We start from the raw sequence: 20,696 nt of genomic DNA on the forward strand, positions 1-20,696 counted from the left end.
GAACCTGAGGGCTATTCCATTTGTCAGTACAGGGATCACTCTGACCACTGCAGTGCCAAGGAAAATGGGGGGGTGGGGAGACCGTGCACAGGTGTTTGATTACAGTTTATGAGCCATAGGGGAAAGATTGTATGGAAGTATGGAGGGAGAGTGAGGGGTACGGAGCAGTGGGCTCCACGGCCCCAGAGCAGGAGACCTTCCTGCATCCTGAAAATACCGACCGCTGGGAGCAAGGTCCTTGGGAACTCGCTCTGCGCTACCTTTGCAATTTTTTGCTGTAAACCTGAAACCACTCTGAAATAGAAAGTTTATCCCAAAATAGCGAAGGCAAGAGGTGAGAGAGTAGGTGTGGCTGGAGAGAGATGTAGGTGGCTCGTGGGGAGGCAGGAGTTTGAGGAAGGGAGAGCTGGCAGGCACTTAGGGGGTTTTGAGATATGAAACTGGAGGAGCAGGAGGCTGGGGAGGGAGCTGGGGTTGGCCACGGTGGGTGGAGCTGTGAGCTGGGACAAGTCAAAGGGAACAGGCAGAGGCTGAGGCCAGAGAGCAGATGCCGGGCCATCTGCCTCCTCTCCCAGGCACCCCCAGGCCCTGCCACAGGGCGTGTCCTCCCCCCTCCCCCGGGGCGGGGGGGGGGGGAAAGGAGGCTGCCACTGCTGCTGCTCTCTCCCTATGGCTCCTCACCCCTTCCCTTCCTGCCCTTTGTCACTCGGTTGTTCCCTTACTGATTCCCAATGCACCCCTACTGGCCAGCAGGCCAGGGGCTCAGGGCCTGGATCTCCGTGGGGGCCACAGAGACACTGCCAGGTCCAGGGGCTCCAGGGCATTGGTGGGCACTGAGTGCTCCCAAGGCAGGGGCCTGGGAATGTTTGCAGTTTTGAAAGGGTCCTCTCCACCCCAGGATGCTGGGAACCACTGCTGGAGCAAAGTGCCCACTCTGCTTTCTCCTGGCACAGCTGGTTACCCAGCTCAGAACTCAGAGGCCCTGTAGGAACCAATGTCCTCCTCCACCCCCGACCCCTGACTGCACCAGATGGAGGTGCCCAGGTTCTGCCTCCCCTAGGGAGATGGGGCTGGGGGCTTCCTGATGGTGGGACAGGATTCTGAGGGCTTGGAGGGTCCCAGGGGCCTACTCCAGCAGGGAGTTGCCATGCTGCAGGAGGCCCTGGCTCTGGCAGCTCCTCCCCAGCCCCTTGTCTGTCCCCTGCTTTGGGAATAAAGGTGCCGGCAGACAGGCCCTCAAGTTTCCCTGGAGGAGCCCTGTCCTGGGAGTCTGGGGTTAGATGCTGCTTCTGGGAACTCCACCTGGGATTCCTCTGGGAGCTGTGAGGCTGGGGAGGGAAGCGAGGGATTTCCTAGCCGGGCCCCATCGGGCAGGCACAGCTGTGAGTGGATGGTGGCATTACCAGCTGGGGTGGCCTGAAATGACATGGGCACCGAGCAGGGGTGGAGGGATCTGCTTAGGCACTGGGATCAGGATGGGACTAGGGATGCAGCCAGGGGTGGGTAGGAGCACAGGTGTACAGGAAGTGCTCCGAACACGGGCTGGAGCGGGGACGGGGTGGGGGGTAAGATGTGGGGTTGGGACTCTGATGGCACTGCATAGTGAAGGGGGTGGGCCAGGAACGGCCGTTCGAGGCAGAGATGCGCTGCAGGCAGGCTGGGGGGAAACGGGGTTTGAGGTGTGAATGGGGTTGGGACGGGGTAGTGGTGGTGGTGAGCTGGGATGGAGCTAAATTAAGTGAGGGGTGGGGCACTGGGGTGGGATAGAGTTAGACCTGGGTTTGGAATCTTCGTGAGGTGGGGACTGGGCTGGGTATGGGGCCGGGGACTAGGGGGCGACGGGCCAGGCGCGCGGGGCGGGCGTCCAGACTCGGGCCGCCCCGCGAGGGGGGCTGCGGGCGAGGGGCGTGGGACGCCCCAGGGCAGGCCGGGAAGGGGGGGCGGGCCTCCCCCTGGGCCGGGCCGAGGCGGCGCTAGGACCGAGCGCGCGGAGGGAGCGAGCCGGGCGGAGCCAGCGCCCCCCGCCCCCCGCCGGCCGGCTCCCCTCCCCCGGCCGCTGGCTCGCTCGCTCGCAGCGCTGCAGAGGCTTCGAGGCGGCGGCGGCGGCGGCGGCGGCTCCGTCTTCCCCTCCCTCCTCCTCTTCCTCTTCTTCCTCCTCCTCCTCCTCAGTCAGTCAGTCCGTCCGTGCGTCCGTGCGCTTGGCCTCCATCCGGCCCGCAGCATGGCCGGCGTCAGCTTCAGCGGCCACCGCCTGGAGCTGCTGGCGGCGTACGAGGAGGTGATTCGGGAGGAGAGCGCGGCCGACTGGTGAGCCCCCCGCCCCCGCCCCGGCCCCCTTTGTCCCCGCGCCGCCGCCGCCGCCGCCGCCGCCTTTGTCTGCTCCGGCCCCGCCGCCGGGAGGGAGGGGGCGACCCCGAAATGGTGCAGCGGGCCGGGGAGGGGCTGCCTTTGTGCGCGCCGGGGAGGGGCCGGGCGGGGCGCGGCCGGCCCGGGCGCCCGGAGGCGGCCCCAGGCGCGCCGGAGAGCGGTGGCCGGACGCAGGCCGGGAGGACTCGAGGTCCAGATGTGGGGCCAGGGCCGCAGGGCCCTGTAGGAGCCCATCCCCCCCGGGCCCCCGGGGACAGGTGTGCAGAGGCCGGCCAAGGGCACCTTCGCCACCTTCGAGCGGGCCAGGGCCGGGCGGGGACGGGGCGGGGACCGAGCCAGCGGAGCGAGCGCAGCCTTCCCGGCCCGGCCCGGCCCGGCCGCAGCACAAAGGAAAGCGGGGCGGGGGAGGAGCGCCGCGGGCTGGGCACCGGGCGCCCCGCCCACTGGGGGGCTTCTCCGGGTCGGCCGCCCTCCCCCCACCTGGTTTGGGGTGTGACGGATGGATGTTCCCTGCCCGCCACATGGCGACCGCGAAGTCACTGCTTTACCCCTCGCCCTGACAGAGGTGGCTAGGCTGAGCCCCTTGCCCCTACCTGAAGGGGATAGCGATTCGGCGGCAACAGGGCAGGGAAGGCTTGAGGACATCCGTTGGGCCCCCAGCCCCTTCACCCTGCAGCAGGCTCCCCTGTAATGAATGAGCCTGCTGCACCTCTCCCCCTCCCCGGTTGTTGCCCCCCAGCCCTCCCACCCCGCCCAGCTGGGGGAGGGGATGACTACCACCTGCCCTCAACTGCTGCCCCATCCTGGATTCACTGGACCCTGAGGACTCACTCTTCTCCCAGGGCAGGAGCCCATCCTGTTCCTAGACCTTCTTCCCCAAGCCCTTCCCAAAGAAACTGAGGCCAGGTGTGAGCGCAGGTCTGAGGGACCTCACTGGAGCAGCAAGGTGGAGACACGGACTGCCCTGGGGGCTGGCAGAGGGCACAGGATGACCAGGCATCCATGCTATGTTGCTGCAGCACTGGCCGGCGGCCAGGCCTGGAGGGATGGACGCGGGAGGCAAGCTGTGGTGTCCTGCAGGTCGGTCACGGGAGGGGGCCAGCACAGGCTAAGCAGGCAGGCGGCCCACCCGTTGTCCCAGCCCTGCCCCAGGGGTGCTGAGATCATAGGAGGAGTTCTGGGCAAGTGGCCGGCTTGGCCGGTGGAGGAGCTGGCCCTGGGATGTGGGAGAGGCATAGTCCAGGCTGGAGGTCTCCATTGCCCTCGGGTCTGGGGGATTCACTTTCACCACCCCCTTCTCTCTTACCCCTTCCCTGAATTCGGGTGCCCCGGTGCTGGGGCCACACAGCCACTGCTGCCCCATATCCTGGCCAGCAGCAGCCTGGGCCCCCACCTCCCGGCAACTTCCACGTGGCCAGGGCGAGTTATTCATCACAGGCATGCGTCAGCCCCCATCTGTGTTGTGTGTGGGACACACACACAGATGCACACATGCACCCTTGCACATACACACATATGCTGGATCCCAAGGGCCCACATAGCATTTGCTGAGAAAGGCGTGAGCATCACATACTGTAGAAGGGGCGGCAAGTGCCCCAGCAACCAGCGTGGAGCCCAAACACCGTGAGGTCTCAGACTCAGGGCAAACAGCTTGCACTTGCAGTCCAAAGGGAGGGGCGTTTGGGTAAAACTGCTGTCTGGGCAAAGGGGAGTTGGCACTGCCCTCCCTTCCCTTGCCTCTGAATGGGGGGAGCGGCTTCGGTGGGGGAGAGGGAGGGGGCGGGAGGGGGTTTGCTCCTGGGTGGCAGGGCCTCTGAAATAGATAGCCCCTGACACTGGGAGCCTGGGAGCAGAGCCCCGGGAAGTGAGGTTGTACAGCAGAAATGGCCCATGGTGCCCTGTTGTGGAATGACTCACGGTGTGACTGCTCACAAGTTCCTGCTCCTCTCTGGTCTTGAGAAGACTGGGCTCAGCTGTGTTTTGGTCTTTTCAGCTTAAGCATTCGAGTGTGGTGGTCCGAAGGGACCCACCCGCCCCCAGTCTCCGTGCCCCCAGCCCCGGCTGACCCTGGGATTTTCCTGGAGCTACCACATTCCAGCTCCCACCTCACCCTAATCCAGTTTCTTTGGCCTAGATAGTTTCTAAGCATGTGACAGTATCACAGGGGCTACTAATGTCACCCTATGCTGGACACGGGGACCCCCAGAGCACTGTATGGTACCTGGGTTCCTGCCTTCACAAAGCTCACCCTGTGGGCGCTGTCTCTAGGGGCTGGAGCTGGGGAGGTGTGTGCTGATTCCCTGTGGATTCACCAGCTTCACCCCTCTCGCCCTGGCCCAGGGGGTCTGAGATAGGGTTGAGAAGACTGCTCCCATCGGATCGGGGTGGGCGCAGGTGCTTCTTCTTGTCTCTGCTGGTGTATGACAGATGCCCAGGGGAGGTGCAGCGCAGGGAAGCTGCTGGGGACTGGTCCCTGGGTCCTGGGTGCGGAGGGGAGGGTTGCCTTGTGAACAAAGGCTTTGGGAAGACACTGCCAGAGCATATTGGGAGCTGAGAACCATCAGGGAGCTCCGTGTGTGGTGTGAATGGGAGGGCAGGCTGGGGCGAAGGGTGCACCTCCGGTGGGTTCTTCTGGGGTTAGGGGAGTGCTACAGTCCTAGCAGGAAGGGGTGACGGGGAGGTGAGCTTCAGAGAGCCTGCCCCTGGCTGAGAGCAGCGGCCCAGTGGCCTGGGACCTGTGGATGTTTAGAGCAGTGTCTAGGAACTAGAGTCCCTGAGCTCTGCCTCAGTTTCTCATCTGCACACCAAAGGGGCAGACCCTACTTCTGTGAGAACCCTTTGTCCCCAGCAGGGGCTAGGGCAGCTGGACAGGTGGTGGGACAGCTGTGCCCGGAAGCAGCTGTCCTTGGGGCCCGGGCTGGGGCAACAGTTGGGCCAGGAGCTCCCAGCCCAGGGCCCACCTGTGCTTTTTGCTGGGGCAGAGAGGGGAGGGAGGCAGGAAGAGGAGGGGCTGGGGGTCACCCAGCTCTGGCTCTGCTGACCCATGGGGATGGGGCCGTGCCTCCCTCTTCCCTCCTGGTTTTCTCTCCTTCTGTTCCTCCCTCCTTCCCTTTTAACCCCTTCACTTCCCTCCTTTCCCTTCTTCCTTGTCACTGCCTCTCCTTTCTCTTCTCCAGCCCCCCTGGGCTCCTGCCTGCCTTCCTGGCATCTCCCAGCCTCCTGCCTTGGCAGTGGGGAGGTGGGAGTTTGGGGAAGGGCCTGAGCTCTTCTGAGCCTCAGGCACAGGGCCCTGCTTCCGTAGCCCAGGCCTCTCCGCCCAGTGGGTCCCCGGCTTGGGCCGCCTCCTGATGCCTCTCTGCATTTCCTTCTGTGAAATGGATGCTCCGCCACACGCCCTGGGAGAAAGAGCCAGGGCAGAAGAAGCCAGGCAGGAGGAGAAAGGGGGCGGGGTGGGGGGAGGAAGGCTGCTAGGTCAGCTTTCTGGCCGGAAGCTGGTAGTCCCAGGAGGCCCCCACTAGGGCGGAGGCGGCCTGGGGGCTGGAAGACCTGGAGGGTGAGGCCACCCAGGGGCCAGTGTCTGGGCAGTGACCTCATCCCCATTTCTGAGAGGCGGAGATGGAGTCTGAGGGCGGGTCCCTGGGGTCCTTTGTGTGAGAAGAGAATGCAGCTCTGGTGGGCCAGGCGAGTGCCAATTGCTGGGTTGCCATGGTTACCAGGGGATGCCCAGAGCTGTGCGATCACTAGGTTCTCTCTCTCTTCCCCCTCCTTCTCCAAGAGGGGAGGGGCCTCGGGTACCAAGGCATGCGCCAGGTAGGTTCCTGGCCCTGGCCAATGGGGGATGAGGATTGTGGTAGCCAGGGAACGGTAACCAAGGAACCGTTGCCTTGGAGTTTCCATCGCACACCCGCTCCGCTGGGTTGTGGGCTGCCAGGGCCGGGGCTGGACACGCTGAGCTCCATCAGGCAGCGGCTTCGCCCCAATTCCCTGCTCTGCACCGGACCCAGGCCTCCACCAGATTCCCAGAATGCACCCTGCCGGGCTGCAACCAGAAACACCTCCTCGGCCCTGTAGTCATGGTGACAGCAGGAGCCTCCCCGCTCCGCCCAATCCCCTCCGTGTCCCTCTCCCTCCCCAGAGCCATCCCCACCCAAATTTGGCAGCCTGAGCCCTGACAGTTCCAGGAGCCTCCCCTCCCTCTCCCCAGGGCTCTGTACACATATGAGGATGGCTCAGATGACCTCAAGCTGGCGGCCTCTGGAGGTAAGAATTCCAGCCATTCCTCCGCCTTCTTTCCCGCCCCCTCCTCTGGTTGTTTTCTTCCCCACCTCCTGGCTCTTCACGGGGCCAGCCTCCTGCCTGCACTGGTCTGGGGGCTGTCTTCCTCCTGGTCATCCCTACGAGCCCCGCGCTGGGCCGGGAGGGGGCCCTTGCTTCCTGTGTGACCCTGGAGGTGGAGTCTCAGAGACAGAAAACCACTTGCCCAAAGTCCCACAGCTCAGAGGGAAGGGGGCCAGCAAGAATGGCCCGGGGCAGCCCCACATTCTCAAACCCGAAGGCTTTGTTAACGAGAGCTGTATCTGACCTCGCTGGGTGCTAGCACCTGGGGAGATGAGTGTGTGGAGAGTGAGAAATGTGGAAGGAAGTGTGAAGAACAGACGCTTCCCAGGGCCCTGGAGGATTCAGAGGCAAAGCTAGGTCTTGTCGGCACCCCCAGCACACAGCGCAAAGCTCTGGGGGACCTCCCGCGCTCAGGGCCCAAGGTTCCTGGAGGGTGCCTGCCCAGCCCACCGCAGGCCTTCCTTGGGGTCCCAGGCCCTTGGCTGGGTCAGGGTTTATGAGGCCCAGAGGCCTGATGCCTTCCTGACTCCCCCAGAAGGGGGCTTGCAGGAGCTCTCAGGCCACTTTGAGAACCAGAAGGTGATGTATGGCTTCTGCAGCGTCAAGGACTCGCAGGCGGCTCTGCCGAAATACGTGCTCATCAACTGGGTATGCAGCCGCTGGCCGGGCACGGGAGCGCGAGGCCCTGCACCCCCTCTGCCCGCTGACGCCGGGCGAGCGAACCCGCTGGGCCCTGGGGCCTCGGGCTGCTGACTCTCCTCCTTTCCTGATCCCTGCTTCTCTGGGGCTTCACAGGTCGGCGAAGATGTGCCTGATGCCCGCAAGTGTGCCTGTGCCAGCCACGTGGCTAAGGTGGCTGAATTCTTCCAGGTGAGTGCGGGCCCAGGGTAACAACCCCCGACCTGGGTGGGGGCTGCGGCTGTGCCCTGAGTGGTGACGGGAAGGGGGCTCACCGCTGTCTGAACACTGCCCTCTTGTGGTAGGGCGTGGACGTCATCGTGAATGCCAGCAGCGTGGAGGACATCGATGCGGGCGCCATCGGGCAGCGGCTCTCCAATGGGCTGGCCCGGCTCTCCAGCCCCGTGCTGCACCGACTGCGGCTGCGGGAGGATGAGAACGCCGAGCCTGTGGTCAGTGCATGCCTGGGGCCGGCTGGCCTTGCCTAGGCTCTCTGCTGGCGTGGCCTGGCCTTCCCCCTAAGCCCCTTGGTGCTCGGGAGGTTCCTGGAGTGTGCAGCCTGCTCTGGTGCTCATGCCTGCTCACCCGACACCGCAGGGCACCACCTACCAGAAGACGGACGCCGCGGTGGAAATGAAACGCATCAACCGCGAGCAGTTCTGGGAGCAGGCCAAGGTGTGGGACCCCCAGCCTGGCCTTCAGGCCAAGCTGCACCCCCCCATCACTGACCCCACGGCATAGCCCCGAGTTGCTCACCTTTCACCATGTGTCCCATCCTCGCGTTCCCCAGTTATGAGTGGGGGCAGTCTCCTCCCTGAGCCGAGTGAATGGGGTGGAGGGGCGGGGGCTGGGCACCCAGGCTCAGGGCCTGCACTTGCTGGGCGTGGGGGTCGCAGAAGGAAGAAGAGCTGCGGAAGGAGGAGGAGCGGAAGAAGGCCCTGGATGAGAGACTCCGATTTGAGCAAGAGCGGATGGAGCAGGAGCGACAGGAACAGGAGGAGCGGGAGCGGCGCTACCGCGAGCGGGAGCAGCAGATCGAGGAGCACAGGTGAGCCCCGGCCAGCCGGCGGCTCGGGACCCCCGGGGCCACCGTGACCCAGGCGCTTGCTTCCTTGTCATTCCAGGCGGAAACAGCAGACGCTCGAAGCTGAAGAGGCCAAGAGGCGGCTGAAGGAGCAGTCCATCTTCGTAAGTCCTTCGCCAGGATGCCGGGTCTCCTGGTCAGTGCTCCCCACATTCCTGGGCCCCTGGCTCAGGGCTGCACTCGGTGTTGTGGGGCCCTGCACGGGCCTGGCACCCTGTCCTGTGGGGCCATGGCCTCTGGATGGAGAAAGACTTCTTGACTGGAAGAGAAAAACCTGGACCCAGACCCTCAGTCCCTATGTGGTCTCAGGGTAGATTCCACAGGGCTCTCGTGGGTGGAGGGCTCTGGCTGCAGGCTGTGGAAATGGGGTGGGCCTGTGCTTTGAGCATCCACCCCAGGTACGCGGCGTCTCCTTTGGGGTAGCCCCCATGTCCCAGGGTTGCCGTGGGAATCGCCATACATAAGCAATGGCCCCAAGAGCCTGTGGATTGGTCCCTGAAAATCCTAGCAATGCTATATTTGCACTTTGAATTGAATTGAGTATTTCAGAAGCCAGTGGGGTTATTCAGGACCCAGCCTGGTACAGTTCAGGAAGATGAGGTGGGACACGGAATGGGAAGAGGGTGAGCAGATGTTGGGCAGTGGGGACTCCAGTGAACTCCAGGACACACCCACAAGAAGACAGAGGGACGAGGCAAGACAGGGCTGCAGGCCCCTGCAGTGAGTGCTGGCTAAGGTCACCCGAGTTACATCAGCCCATTGTGGGGGTGGAGAGGGTGGGTGGGTGGTGAGCTCCGGGCTTTCTGGTTCCTGCGGCAAACACTTGCTACCCGCCACGTGCCAGGAGTGAGGAACGTGGTGGAGAAGCAGATGGGCAGTTGATCCACTCATTTTTAATCGTGGCGCCATTTACATAACATGAAATGCACTGCTTCAACCACTCTTCAGTGTGTTTGGGACGGCCTCACAGTTGTACACCTGTTGCTCCCATCCGTCTCCGGAAAGCTCACAGCACTGAAGCTCTGTGCTCCTTAGCCGTTCCCCAGCGTTTGTCCCGTGTCAAGTGGAATCACCCGTGTCTGTTCCTTTTGCTTGTGGATCTTTTCCTTCACATCCTAGTGTCTCACAATTTCCTGCCTTTCCAAGGCCAGATAATATGCCAGTGCGTGGATGGATGGAGACGTGTTGTTTATCCACTCATAGCAAGCCTTTTTGGAATAACCTGTTCTCATGGAAAATTCCAAACACACACACACATACGTACGTGCATGCACAGATAAGCACACACATATAGAAGTAGACGGAAGACAGATGGCTTATCTTTGCCAGTTGTCAACATTTCAGGCAGTCTGAAGGAACCCATGCCATGGCATAGACCTGTCTATCCCTTCAGGTGTAGCTCACGTGACAGTGGCCATTCTAGCAGATCAGTATGGTGGCCTTGCAGCCGCACGTTTGTTACAGAGGGTTCCACGTGAGGCACTTTGGCATTGAGTTCTGTCACATTCTTTCTTTGGGTCTCTTGGAGGTGTTCTGCTACCTGTCCCCTATTGATAAGTTGTGTGTTTCTGGTCTGGGTTCCCTTTTTGCCTGGGCTGCTAGGGAACTCCCACACACCTGAAAATGCTTCAGCACAACAGAGCTCTTGACCCCAGTGGTTAGGGTCTTGATCTCTCCACTGCCTTGTTTCTGTGTGGTTCACACAGTTGATGGTTAGAGATGCTGCAGTCCAGAGCTTCTCTGGTTCTGAATGAGATCTGGGAGGCTAGCAGGATGATCCAGGGGTGGATCCAGGCAAAGGTTGGTGGGATATCTATTGGAAGGAAAGGAGCCGGGCCCAGCTGGAGCCAGGGGGCTGAGGAGCAGGGCAGATTGGTTGGGAAAGGAGAGGTTAGAGTTCATTCTGGGAGACACGGCTGTTGGAGTGAAGCCCTCTTGCAGTGGGGATGGTGGTGGTGGTGATGGACTTTTCTCCTGATGCACCCCAGTGGGAATGTTGAAGTTCCAAGTTCTTGTGGAGTCTTGTTCCTCCACCACCTTACCTGCAACTTTCCCCCCCAAGTCCCCCTCCCCCAGTGCCCCTGGAGCAGTTGGGGACACTGAGACAGAGGCATTTTGGTGTTGTGAGTTCACTCAAGCAACCCTGTGTCCACCTGTGCTGGTCTCACACAGAGACCTGAACCCTCCTCCTGTGTGGTTCATGGAGCCGGGGAGGTGAGCCTAGAGGCAGGACATCAGGCCACAGGGCCACGAATACCCTATGGGGACTCCGAGAAGGGAGTGAACCTCAATGGACCAGGGCTGGAAACTAAGGGTTGGACCTGGGTGGGCATTTGGTAGAGATGGGTGGGTCCCCCATGTCGAGGTGGAAGTGGAGAAGTGGGGTGCACTTGCTGGGAACTGTGACCCCATTATGCTGAGAACTTTGTGGCTGCACCCCAGAGTGTGTGGGTTAGGGCTGGGGGCAAGGGGTGGTGGTGGAGAGGTGGCAGGGGCTAGATCAGGAAGGGCACCCCTTCCTGGGTGGGGCGTGTGGCCAGGCGGGGTCCCTTCTACCTGGGCTCCTGGGTTGCAGTCTCCAAGCCTGGCACTGAGGCGGGCAGGGGACACGGGAGGGAGGGAGGCTGCCCTGAGCCGGACAGCGCTCGCCTGGCGCAGTGTGGCTGAGGCAGAGCTCTGGCCAGTGGCTGCTTTTGCGGGCTTGTGGGCAAGCGCTGCCAGGGCTTCTGGCGTTTCCAGAGAAGCCGGGATCCCAAATTCAGTGCGCAACTCCCTGGTTTGCAAGTGGTGACAGCTAATTACTGTGCTGTGACAACATCCAGCTGTGGGCCATGTTCAGCCGCTGCCTGCTGTGGCTCCTGGGAAGCCCTGAAGGGTTGGAAGCTATGGGGAGTTCTAGGTCTGGGCTGGAGCACATTTGGGGTGCAGAAGTGGGAGGTGGCAGATGAATGCAGAAGCCTTGGCCTTGGCCGTCATGCCCAGCTCTAGGTGGGGACAGTGGGAGCATGCAGACCTGCATGCCTGGGGGTAGGTCCAAAGAGTCAGCCGCATAGCAAGGGTGCTCCCGGAAGTCCCTGGTGCCTGGTTAGTTATGGGGTGAGCCAGTGAGTGAGTGAGTCAGTGAGCTGAGTGCCAGGGACCCGACGAGGTGGGAGGGTGACATGATGGCCTGGAGAAAGGTGGTGTGGCAGGTGGGGAGAGGAGGGGGCGCCGCCTCAGGGTACCTGGTCCCTCTGTGGGAGTGGATGGCCAGGACACCGCCCCCTTGGTCTCCAGGGTGACCAGCGGGATGACGAGGAAGAAACTCAGATGAAGAAGTCGGAATCAGAGGTGGAGGTGAGAGCTGCAGAGATGGGGCAGGGGAGGCGGGCAGGGGCTCCTTCTGCTGGGCCTGGCCCCAACCTGATCCTTCCCTGCGCCCCAGGAGGCGGCGGCCATTATTGCCCAGCGGCCCGACAACCCCCGGGAGTTCTTCAAGCAGCAAGAACGAGTTGCCTCGGCCTCTGCGGGCAGCTGTGATGTGCCCTCACCCTTCAACCACCGGCCAGGTAGTCCTCGGCCCTACCCCCACCGGACCCCCATTCCTCGGGGTGTGGGCCTGAGCCCCTCTTAGATTCTTTCTTGGAAGAGAAGCCTTGCCCAAGGACCCCCACCTTGGAGACGGCAAGACCCTCATCCAGCGTGTCCCACCCACCACTTCCCAGGTGGCAGGACCTTCAGAGGGACTGCCAGTGGTGTCAGTGCGGGGCCTCAGCGGAACTGGGGGTGGTGCTAGCAGCCAGCTGGGCTGCTGTGGCACGGGCCGAGGCGCACGCTGGCCATGGGGAGCAGCCTTGCTGGGGTCGACTTGGGCCTGCAGGGCCTCGGGTGCATGTGCAGGCAGCCCTGGAGCCTTTCCCCAGGCTTCTCCATGTACAGCTTCCGCTGTCCCCGAGCCCTCTTCCCCTCTGTCTGCCGGCCTGAGCGTGCCTGCACTTGCTGTGTGCTTGGTGCTGTGCTGTGCCCCCGGGGCAGTGGAGGCTGCTGCTGAGCCCAGCTCCTTGCTGTGTGTCTGGTGCTGGTGGGAGGCATTGGCTGGGTTGTGGCTGTGGTGCAGCTTGGCTGAATGTGTGCCCTGGCTGAAGGCAGCTTGGACATCCAGGGCCAGCCCCGGGGTGGGTGAGGCCTCCAGGCGGGGGTGGGGGAGACTGACCCTCTCTTGTCCTCTGTCTCTTTCTCTGTCTGTCTCTCTCGGCAGGTCGTCCGCACTGCCCTTTCATAAAGGCATCGGACAGTGGGCCTTCCTCCTCCTCCTCTTCCTCCTCTTCCCCTCCACGGACTCCCTTTCCCTATATCACCTGTCACCGCACCCCAAACCTCTCTTCCTCCCTCCCATGTAGGTAGCAGCCTCAGGCCTCGGCGGGCGGGGGTAAGGAGGGCCCCGCTTCCCCTTCGCTGTCCCAGCCTGATCGCTGGTCTCAGGGCAGGAACTGCCTACCTCATGCCCCTGGCCCTGTGGGGCCCTGGCCCCCAGGGGCCTGGCTTACAGGGTCTGGAGTGGTGTTCTGCTCCCTGGGGGCGGCCTGGAGAGCTCCCAGCCTCCCACCCAGACTGCGGAGGAGGGGCTGGCCAGGCCCCAAGGTGGACAGTCCTGGCGCCACCCAGCTGCCGCCCTCCTGCTGACGCACTGGGGGTTTGCTCCGCAGGCAGCCACCTGGACAGCCACCGGAGGATGGCGCCCACCCCCATCCCTGCCCGGAGCCCCTCGGACTCCAGCACGGCCTCCACCCCCGTCACCGAGCGGATCGAGAAGGCCCTGGATGAGGTCACATCCTCGCAGCCGCCACCACTGCCACCGCCACCCCCACCTGCCCAAGGTGAGGGAGGGGCCTCCCGTGGTAACCGCCCCAGGGCTCCACGGCTGTGGCAGGGAGCAGTCCTGAGTGGGAATGGGACCTGCCTTCCCTTGACCTCAGCGCACTCCCCCCCCCCCCCGGAGTAGGGGCTGGGCCACCTCCCTGGGGATCACGGCTGCTGTCGGTGCGACAGAGCCTTGTGTGGGATCTGAGTGGAAGGATTCTTACCTGGAAGTCCTCACCTCCTTCCCTGCTCGGGGTGGGGCTGGGGGTTGGGGCTGCAGGGTCTCCATCATTCCCTGGGGAGCTAATTGCCTCTGTGCTGTGACAGAGACCCAGGAGCCCCGCCACAGCCTAGACAGCGAAGAGACCAGCAAGGAAGCCCGGGCAGCGGCAGCAGCAGCCCCTCAGGCCTGGGCCAGCCCCATAGAGGAGCCCCCTCAGGCCCAGGAGCCTCCCCAGGGGCAAGGCGGGCCCATGGAGGACTTGGTGTTGATGACGTCTCCAGAGCCGGCCGACACGCCGGCCCTCGGGGAAGCTGCCACCGCAGAGACCACGGAGGCCGAAGCTTCGGTAGCTGACGCCCACGTGGCTGATGCTGATGAAACCGACACTGCCGCTGCTGACACCGCTGTTGCCAACAACGTGGCCCTCGCCACTGCCAGCCTCGTTGACCTATGGCCTGGCAATGGGGAAGGGGCCTCAGCACCCCAGGCCGAGCCCAGGGCCCCCACCCCACCCTCGGGCACTGAGGCCCCTTTGGCAGAGGTGCCCCAGCTGAACGAGGTGGCTCAGGAGCCGCTGCCCCCTGCGGGTGAAGGCTGTGCCAACCTCCTCAGTTTCGATGAGCTGCCTGAGCCGCCAGCCACCTTCTGTGACCCAGAGGAGGAAGCGGAAGGGGAGCCCCTGGCTGCCCCCCAAGCCCCGGCTCCACCCTCGGCTCCAGAGGAGCCAGAGCAGGAGCAGGAGCAGGAGCTGGAACCTGAAACCCATCTGCTGACCAACGGGGAGACCACCCAAAAGGAGGGAACTCAGGTGGGGCAGGGGCTGCCTGGTGGGAGGGGTGGCTTGCTCTGTGACCCACGCTGTGAGTCCAGTTTGATTCCCGGCCCTGGGCTCGGCTCTGCTTTCCCTAGGCGGGCATCTCTGTTTCCTTGACAACCACTGAGGGAATCACTGGTTGCCGGAGAAACGCCGGGCTCGGACCTGATAGGCCAGCCCTCGTCCTGCTGGGTGGGGCCCAGGGACCTGGTGCTTGTTCCCTGCAGGCCAGCGAGGGCTACTTCAGCCAGTCGCAGGAGGAGGAGTTCGCCCAATCAGAAGAGCTGTGTGCGAAGGCTCCGCCTCCCGTGTTCTACAACAAGCCCCCAGGTAGTGCAGGCGGGATGTGGGGGAGGAATTCGGGCACGGATGCTGCGTCCACCCCCTCCCCACCATCGCGGATCCTTTCCTCTCCCAATGCCATAGAAATCGACATCACGTGCTGGGATGCAGACCCGGTCCCGGAAGAGGAGGAGGGCTTCGAGGGCGGCGATTAGCCTTGGCTCCCGCCCCCAGGCTGCCCTCGCCCAGGAGGCCACTCGCCCGCGCCGGCCTCTGGTCAGACGGCCCGCAGCGCCTGCGTTCGCCGCCCCGCCTGGCGCCCACTCGGGATTCCGGGCCCTCGCCGGGGACTTGGCCGCTTCCCCACTCACAGGGCCTGACTTTTACAGCTTTTCTCTCTCTCTCTTTTTTTTTAAAGTTGATAGGACACTTGTACAGTTGACTGGTTTTCCTCCGGTTGGTAGTTGAGACGCTGTTGCAATTCCCACCCCCTCCCTGCCCGGTCCAGTTTGTAGCTCTTAGCCCTCCCTGCTCAGCTGGTCCGGGTGGGGCCTGGCGTGGTGGGGGGAGCTGTGGAGGGAAAATGTGCCCCCACCTCTTTTCCTAGTTTTATGTTTCTTGGAAAAATATCACTTTGTATTCTCTGTCCAGGGCTTCGGATATTTTGCACGAATTTTAAAACATGGCAATAAAAGGCTCGTGGGCTCTGGCTCCCTGGGACCCCATCCCCGCCCTCCCTACCTGGCCCGAAGGAAGTAGTAGGCCCAGCTGGGGCCCCTCGGCTTCCCGCCCACTCCTGCCGGGCAGGTCCCAGGCTGGAGGCCCCAGGCGTGATTCAGGTTGGGGCTACGGATGGGGCCCAGGGGCTTGGGAGGCCCCTCCCCAACTCCTCTTTGCTTGGGCTCCTTTTTCCTTTTTCACATTCAGTACATTTTTTTTTAAAGCACAAACTTCTGTAACGGGTCGTGCTCATGTCTGTTAATAAAGAAATCCAGATCCCTTTGGGCCTGCTGCTCTGACGTGGGCTGGCGGCCCTGACAACGCCCCCTCCCCCGTCCTCCCCACTCCAAGGCGGCGGAGCGCGCGGCACCTCGCTGCAGCCAGAGGGCGCCCTAACGTGACCTCAAGGGCGGGACCAGGGTTCTGCACTCCCAGGCTAGCTTGTAGCGGAAACGAAGACGGGTCCGTCCCGCTGGGGCCCCAGCGTGCCCGGTCTTCAGAACCTTGGGCTCAAGCAGCGGGTGCCCCCTCCGCTTGTACCAAACCAGATCACACAGCTTTATTATCCTCAAAATGTAACAAACGGGGTAAGAAATCCCTCCCCCCCCCCCCCCCGTCCCCGCAGTCCAAGGGAAGCGGTTAAAAAGCCCCGCCGTGAGGCCAGGAGTCCGCCGGGGGTGGGCGCCGCTCTATACGGCTGTAGTCCTCCCGAACAAGGGGATGGAGACCGGCAGGCGCCAGGCTCCGTGCTCCATGGGCTCGCGGCTGCTGAGCTCCGAGTCGGTCCAGCTGGGGAAAACCCGGCGGCCGCGGTCGGCCTGCAGGCAGAGGGCAGGGCAGGGCGGCGCGGGCCGCGGGGCGCTGGGCAGGTGCAGCGCCGACGTGTAGCCCCGGTCCAGGAAGAGCGGCTTATAGCTGGGCGGCGGCTGCTCCTGCTTCTCCGCACTGTCGCGGCGGCTCAGGAAGGGCGTGACGATCTTGCGGTAGAGGCCGCGCGTGTCCGTGAGCACCTCGCTGTAGGGCGGCGGCGGCTCCGCCATCAGCACCGCCTCTTCGTAACACGGCGGCTTGGACATGTCCGATTCCGCTGCGGGGCGGAAAACGGCCCGAGGGGGTGAGGCCACACCGGCCATCGGCCCCCAGCCCCAGCGCTCTCCCCAGCTTCCCGGGATCTTTGGAAGCGAGCGGCGAGCCCGCCCCGCTGCCAAGCCCCTGCCCTGCCCAGCCCCGGTGGTCCCGGACGCTTCCCAGCCGAGAGCGACCCTTACCTTGGCGCGGGTAGCTCCAGGGCCGCGGCGGCACCGAGAGGTGCGGTGGCGGTGGGTGAGGAAGCGCGTGGTGGTGCGGGTGCGGGTGCGGGTGCGCGTGCGGCTGCGCGGGGCCGTGGTGCAGCAGCGGGTGCACGTGCACGTGCTGGTGGGCGTGCGCCGGCGCCTCCAGGCGGCCGCGGTGCGGGGGCGGCGGCGGCGCCAGGCCCGGGGGACTCCCGGCCAGGCTGCCCTCGAGCTCCAGGGGCTCCAGCTCCAGGGCTCGGAGGTTCTGCTCCCGCAGTCGCTCCTCCTGGCGCCGTTTGAGGCGGCGGCGCAGGAAGCTGCAGAAGCAGCAGAGCAAGACGATGAGACCCCAGATCAGCCAGAAGCCGGCGAAGCACGTGAGGAACGTGTAGGTGCCCTGGGACATCACCATGGCGGCGGCGCGGGCGGCGGTCCTCGGCGGCTTCACTGGACACTGGGCTCCTCTGCGTGGCCCCGAGCCCGCGCCCCGCGCCCAGGTGCCGCCAGCGTCACTCGGGAACCCGCGGCCGGGGGCTGCCCGCGGTGGGGCTCAAGTCGTGCGCGCGCCGGCGGGGGGCAGCTGCGGCGCCCGCTCCTTCCCATGGCGCCGGCGGGCGCGCGGGCGTGCCTCACCCGCGGGCGCGCGGGACCTGTGGGGAGACACGGGGCGCGGTGAAGGCGCGCCGCGGCCCGCGCCCTGCGCCGTCCCGGGGAAGCCGCCTCTGTGGGAACCCCCGCACTCCCTCGGGGGCCGGGGACGTCACCGCGGCGGATGACGTCACGCCTGGAGGTTCCCCCGGTAGGATTTCCCCAGATCTGAGTCCGGGCCTCCGCTCGGCGGCGAAGCCCGGGTGCCCAGGTGGGGGCGGGGAGGGGAGACCCAAGGTGGGCCAGCAGGGGGCGCGCGAAGGCCAGACTTGGACTCAGAGGCCGCCACCAGCGAGATGGGCTGCCCGCGAAGCCCGGCCCGGGGTGGCCCAGCTCCGGGAAGGGTTTCCGAGACCTCTGGACGCCAAGGCGCTGAAGAGGAGCCTGCGCTGCCGGGAAGGAGTGTGCCACCTCTGAGAGCCCCAGTGCACACGCCGCCGGCACGGGCTCTGACTGCTGCTGCGTGCGCGGCCCTGCCTTTGCCTGCTCCTGACGCCCGGTGCCGGGCGTGGGCTGGTCCCTCTTCCTTTGCTCCAAGTGCCTCCGCCCTCCGGATCCCAGCTCCAACTCGGCGGCCCCCGCCTCCTCCCCACGCGCAGCCCCACTTGGCTCTCCCACTCGTCTCCAGGCCGCCACCTCCCTTCCCCCAGGAAAGCTAGCGAGGCTCGGAGCCTGTCTTTCCTACGCGCTGGCGTCCCAGGCTCCATGGCTCCTCTCCGCAGCGGACCGGAAGGAAGCCGGGCATCCCAAGCCGTATGCAGGAGGGACCGGCCAGAGGCGACTGCTCACCGGCCCCTCGGGACAGAAACCCCCTCCGTGAATGTGTTCCTTATATGCCCGGTGGCTTTAACACACAGCCCTCTGGGGGCACTGGGATTCTTACCCCACAGATGAGGAGTGGAGGAGCAGCTAGCCATGCAGATGGCAGAAGCCAAACCTTAGCCTGAGTGGGTGGTGGTCCTCAGCTGCTGGAGGCCCCCTCCCCCCAGCCTAACCTCAGCACGGCCGGGCACACACACTCGGTGTTGGGGGGTCACAGTCTGAGCCCCAAGCTGGAAGGAAGCCAGGGCACACGCCGCCCTTCTCTCCAGATGGCTCCTGTCTGACTCCAGGGCTGCCATCAGCCATGTGCCCCTCCGGGCCCGTGCCAGTCCTTTCTCCTGGGCCCGCGTTCCAGAACAGACAATGGCAGGAACAATAGCTCTGCCCGCCCCCTCTACAACCCCACCATGAGGCTGCCATGGCGACACAGCCCAGATAAAAACCCGATGCTGCCAGTCACTGGGAGTTAATTAAATCTGCTGTCTGCTTTCCCGGAGCCCTCAGGAGCGGGAATGACGGGAGGGCCCGCTGGCCCTGGGCAGGAGCAGCCCCGGGTTAGAGAAGGCGCTGTGGGGCTGGAGGGGAGGGATTTGCTGAGTCAGAAGCACCTGTCAGGCACCAGCAGGCTGTGATCCGGTGCTGCTCCGTGCAGAATCTTACACCCTCACTGCCAACACCTTGTCACTGGTGGTCCCACCTGTTCCAGGGAGCAGGCAGAGAGATGGATGCTGCCCCAGGGCACACAGCTAATAAAGGGCAGAGCCAGGATTTAGCCCAAGCCAGAATCTGCACCGTGTGTCCACACACTTTCCCCACGTGACGGGTGGGGTGTAAGTGCAAAGCCCAGAGCTCAGGAGCGCCCAGTCCACGCAGACTTAACAGCCATGGGGGCAGGGGCCAGCCGCAAGGTGCATCTCCGTTCTTTCCCCCAGCCCCCTCTGTGGAATGACTCAAGGGAGGGAAAGGGCTCCAGGATGGGGGAGAGGGGAGTAGCAGTTCCGGGGTTACCAATGACTAGGGGACAGGGGACAGGCCCCATGCATTGGGCAGACCAAGATCTACCAGGTGCCACTGACCCCCTCAGCCAGAAGGCAAGCGTGTGGCTGCACTACAGACACAGAGACTGTGGTCACAGGGAGGCAGTCTCTTGCCCAAGGCCTCCCAGTCAAGCTGGTCCTCAGCCCTAAAGCTGGCATTCAAGTGGGCAGGGGTTTCATGCCAAACACTCTCCCTTCAGTGGAGCGCTTGTTAGAACGTCCCGTGGGCAGCTCCCTGTCCTCCGTGTGATCCATCCACAGCGGGAACTCAGCACACAAGCAGGGAAAGGCTCACTCAGACCTTCTAGAACGCTCTCCTGGCCTGGCTGACCGCCTGCAAGCCGCACCCCTCCCACTCCAGGCCTCTGGGCAGCTCTGGCTCTCAGCCTCTGACCTAGAGCTCACCTTGCCCACACCCTCTGGCCTGCTTGCAGAAGCCCTGCGCCGCTGCTCCAGCTCAGTCTGCCATTTGCTCAAGTGTTTCTGTCTGTTGTTTCCCCCATTTCCCTCTCCTCAGGCTTTTTTTTTTTTGACAGGCAGAGTGGACAGAGAGAGAGAGAGAGATGGTTCACACTCCAATGGCGGCCATGGCCAGTGCGCTGTGGCCAGCGCACTGTGCTGATCCAAAGCCAGGAGCCATGTGCTTATCCTGGTTTCCCATGGGGTGCAGGGCCCAAGCACTTGGGCTATCCTCCACTGCACTCCCTGGCCACAGCAGAGAGCTGGCCTGGAAGAGGGGCAACCGGGACAGAATCCAGCACCCCGACCGGGGCTAGAACCTGGTGTGCCGGCGCTGCAGGCAGAGGATTAGCCTATTGAGCCGCAGCGCCGGCCTCCTCAGGCTCTTGCAGGCCACTGGAACACGTTTGTGGGGTTGCGTCTTGACTGGTGAGCAGTGGCTCTGTGGTTTCTGAGCTCACATGCAATCAAGACCCCTGGGTGAACGAATCTTGCATTGCTTCAGTGTGCTCATCAGCAGCTGTGGTGAAGCTCCAAGGGCTTGGCGATGCCCAACAAACAATACCAGCTCTGATGAAGCAGCCCTGAGCTGGGCACAGGGATGAGTGTGTCCCCCAGGGCACTGCACCTGCAGTCACCTCCACATGACAGATGAGAACACTCGGCTCACGCAGATGAAGTGACACCAGCACACACCCATCTCTTATTCTAGGACCTGATGGCATTGCTGCAGGCACCTCCCACAATGCCCCTGGCACCTCAACCTCAGACTCCCAGGAGCTGCTGCCGGGGCCTTTATCCCAGCAGAGGGCCCACCACTCGCCCGCCTGCCACATCCGCCTTCTCTCCCCAGTGTGTCTGTCCACTTTCTCTGGTTCTCCTGCCACTGAGTGCCTTGGCCAGGCCGCCATCACCTCTTACCTGGGCTCCCCTGCTTGCCACCCTGCCCAGGTCTGCCAGGCACTCTCCTGTGTGTACCCTGCAGCGCCTCCCCCACCTCGGGAGACGGACCCGTCCTGTAACATGGTTCCCACAGATGCCTCACCAGCCCCGGGGAGGGCTTGTTACAATACCACACTGCGCTCCCCACCCTGCCTTGGAGCCAGCAGGT

General features: G+C 63.9%; 2 protein-coding genes across 2 annotated transcripts; one reads left to right on the forward strand and one right to left on the reverse strand.

Annotated features, from left to right (window-relative positions):
- Positions 1–2,070: 2,070 nt before the first annotated feature.
- Positions 2,071–15,621, forward strand: DBN1 (drebrin 1). Its single transcript, XM_062188624.1, has 14 exons — positions 2,071–2,307; positions 6,572–6,627; positions 7,241–7,353; positions 7,501–7,575; positions 7,689–7,835; positions 7,981–8,058; positions 8,280–8,431; positions 8,508–8,571; positions 11,744–11,803; positions 11,892–12,015; positions 13,153–13,323; positions 13,634–14,337; positions 14,571–14,673; positions 14,770–15,621. The coding sequence occupies exons 1-14, from the start codon at positions 2,222–2,224 to the stop codon at positions 14,838–14,840; spliced, it is 2,004 nt and encodes a 667-aa protein (XP_062044608.1). The 5' UTR covers positions 2,071–2,221; the 3' UTR covers positions 14,841–15,621.
- A 341-nt stretch (positions 15,622–15,962) lies between these two features.
- Positions 15,963–17,111, reverse strand: PRR7 (proline rich 7, synaptic). The gene is made up of 2 exons (XM_062189623.1): positions 16,614–17,111; positions 15,963–16,432 (listed from the first exon to the last, which is right to left on the reverse strand). Exons 1-2 carry the CDS (start codon positions 17,029–17,031, stop codon positions 16,035–16,037), a joined length of 816 nt encoding a protein of 271 aa, XP_062045607.1. The 5' UTR covers positions 17,032–17,111; the 3' UTR covers positions 15,963–16,034.
- Between the last annotated feature and the right edge of the window lie 3,585 nt (positions 17,112–20,696).

Source organism: Lepus europaeus, chromosome 4 (genome assembly GCF_033115175.1).
Source record: "Lepus europaeus isolate LE1 chromosome 4, mLepTim1.pri, whole genome shotgun sequence".
NCBI classification, from domain to species: Eukaryota; Metazoa; Chordata; class Mammalia; order Lagomorpha; family Leporidae; genus Lepus; species Lepus europaeus.

Coding starts and splice junctions, on each gene's coding strand:
- DBN1 (XM_062188624.1), top strand. CDS start 2,222: ATGGCCGGCGTCAGCTTCAGCGGCCACCGCCTGGAGCTGCTGGCGGCG. Junction 2,308..6,571: donor GAGGAGAGCGCGGCCGACTG/GTGAGCCCCCCG, acceptor CCCTCTCCCCAG/GGCTCTGTACACATATGAGG. Junction 11,804..11,891: donor AGTCGGAATCAGAGGTGGAG/GTGAGAGCTGCA, acceptor CCTGCGCCCCAG/GAGGCGGCGGCCATTATTGC.
- PRR7 (XM_062189623.1), bottom strand. CDS start 17,031: ATGGTGATGTCCCAGGGCACCTACACGTTCCTCACGTGCTTCGCCGGC. Junction 16,433..16,613: donor CTGGAGCTACCCGCGCCAAG/GTAAGGGTCGCT, acceptor TCCGCCCCGCAG/CGGAATCGGACATGTCCAAG.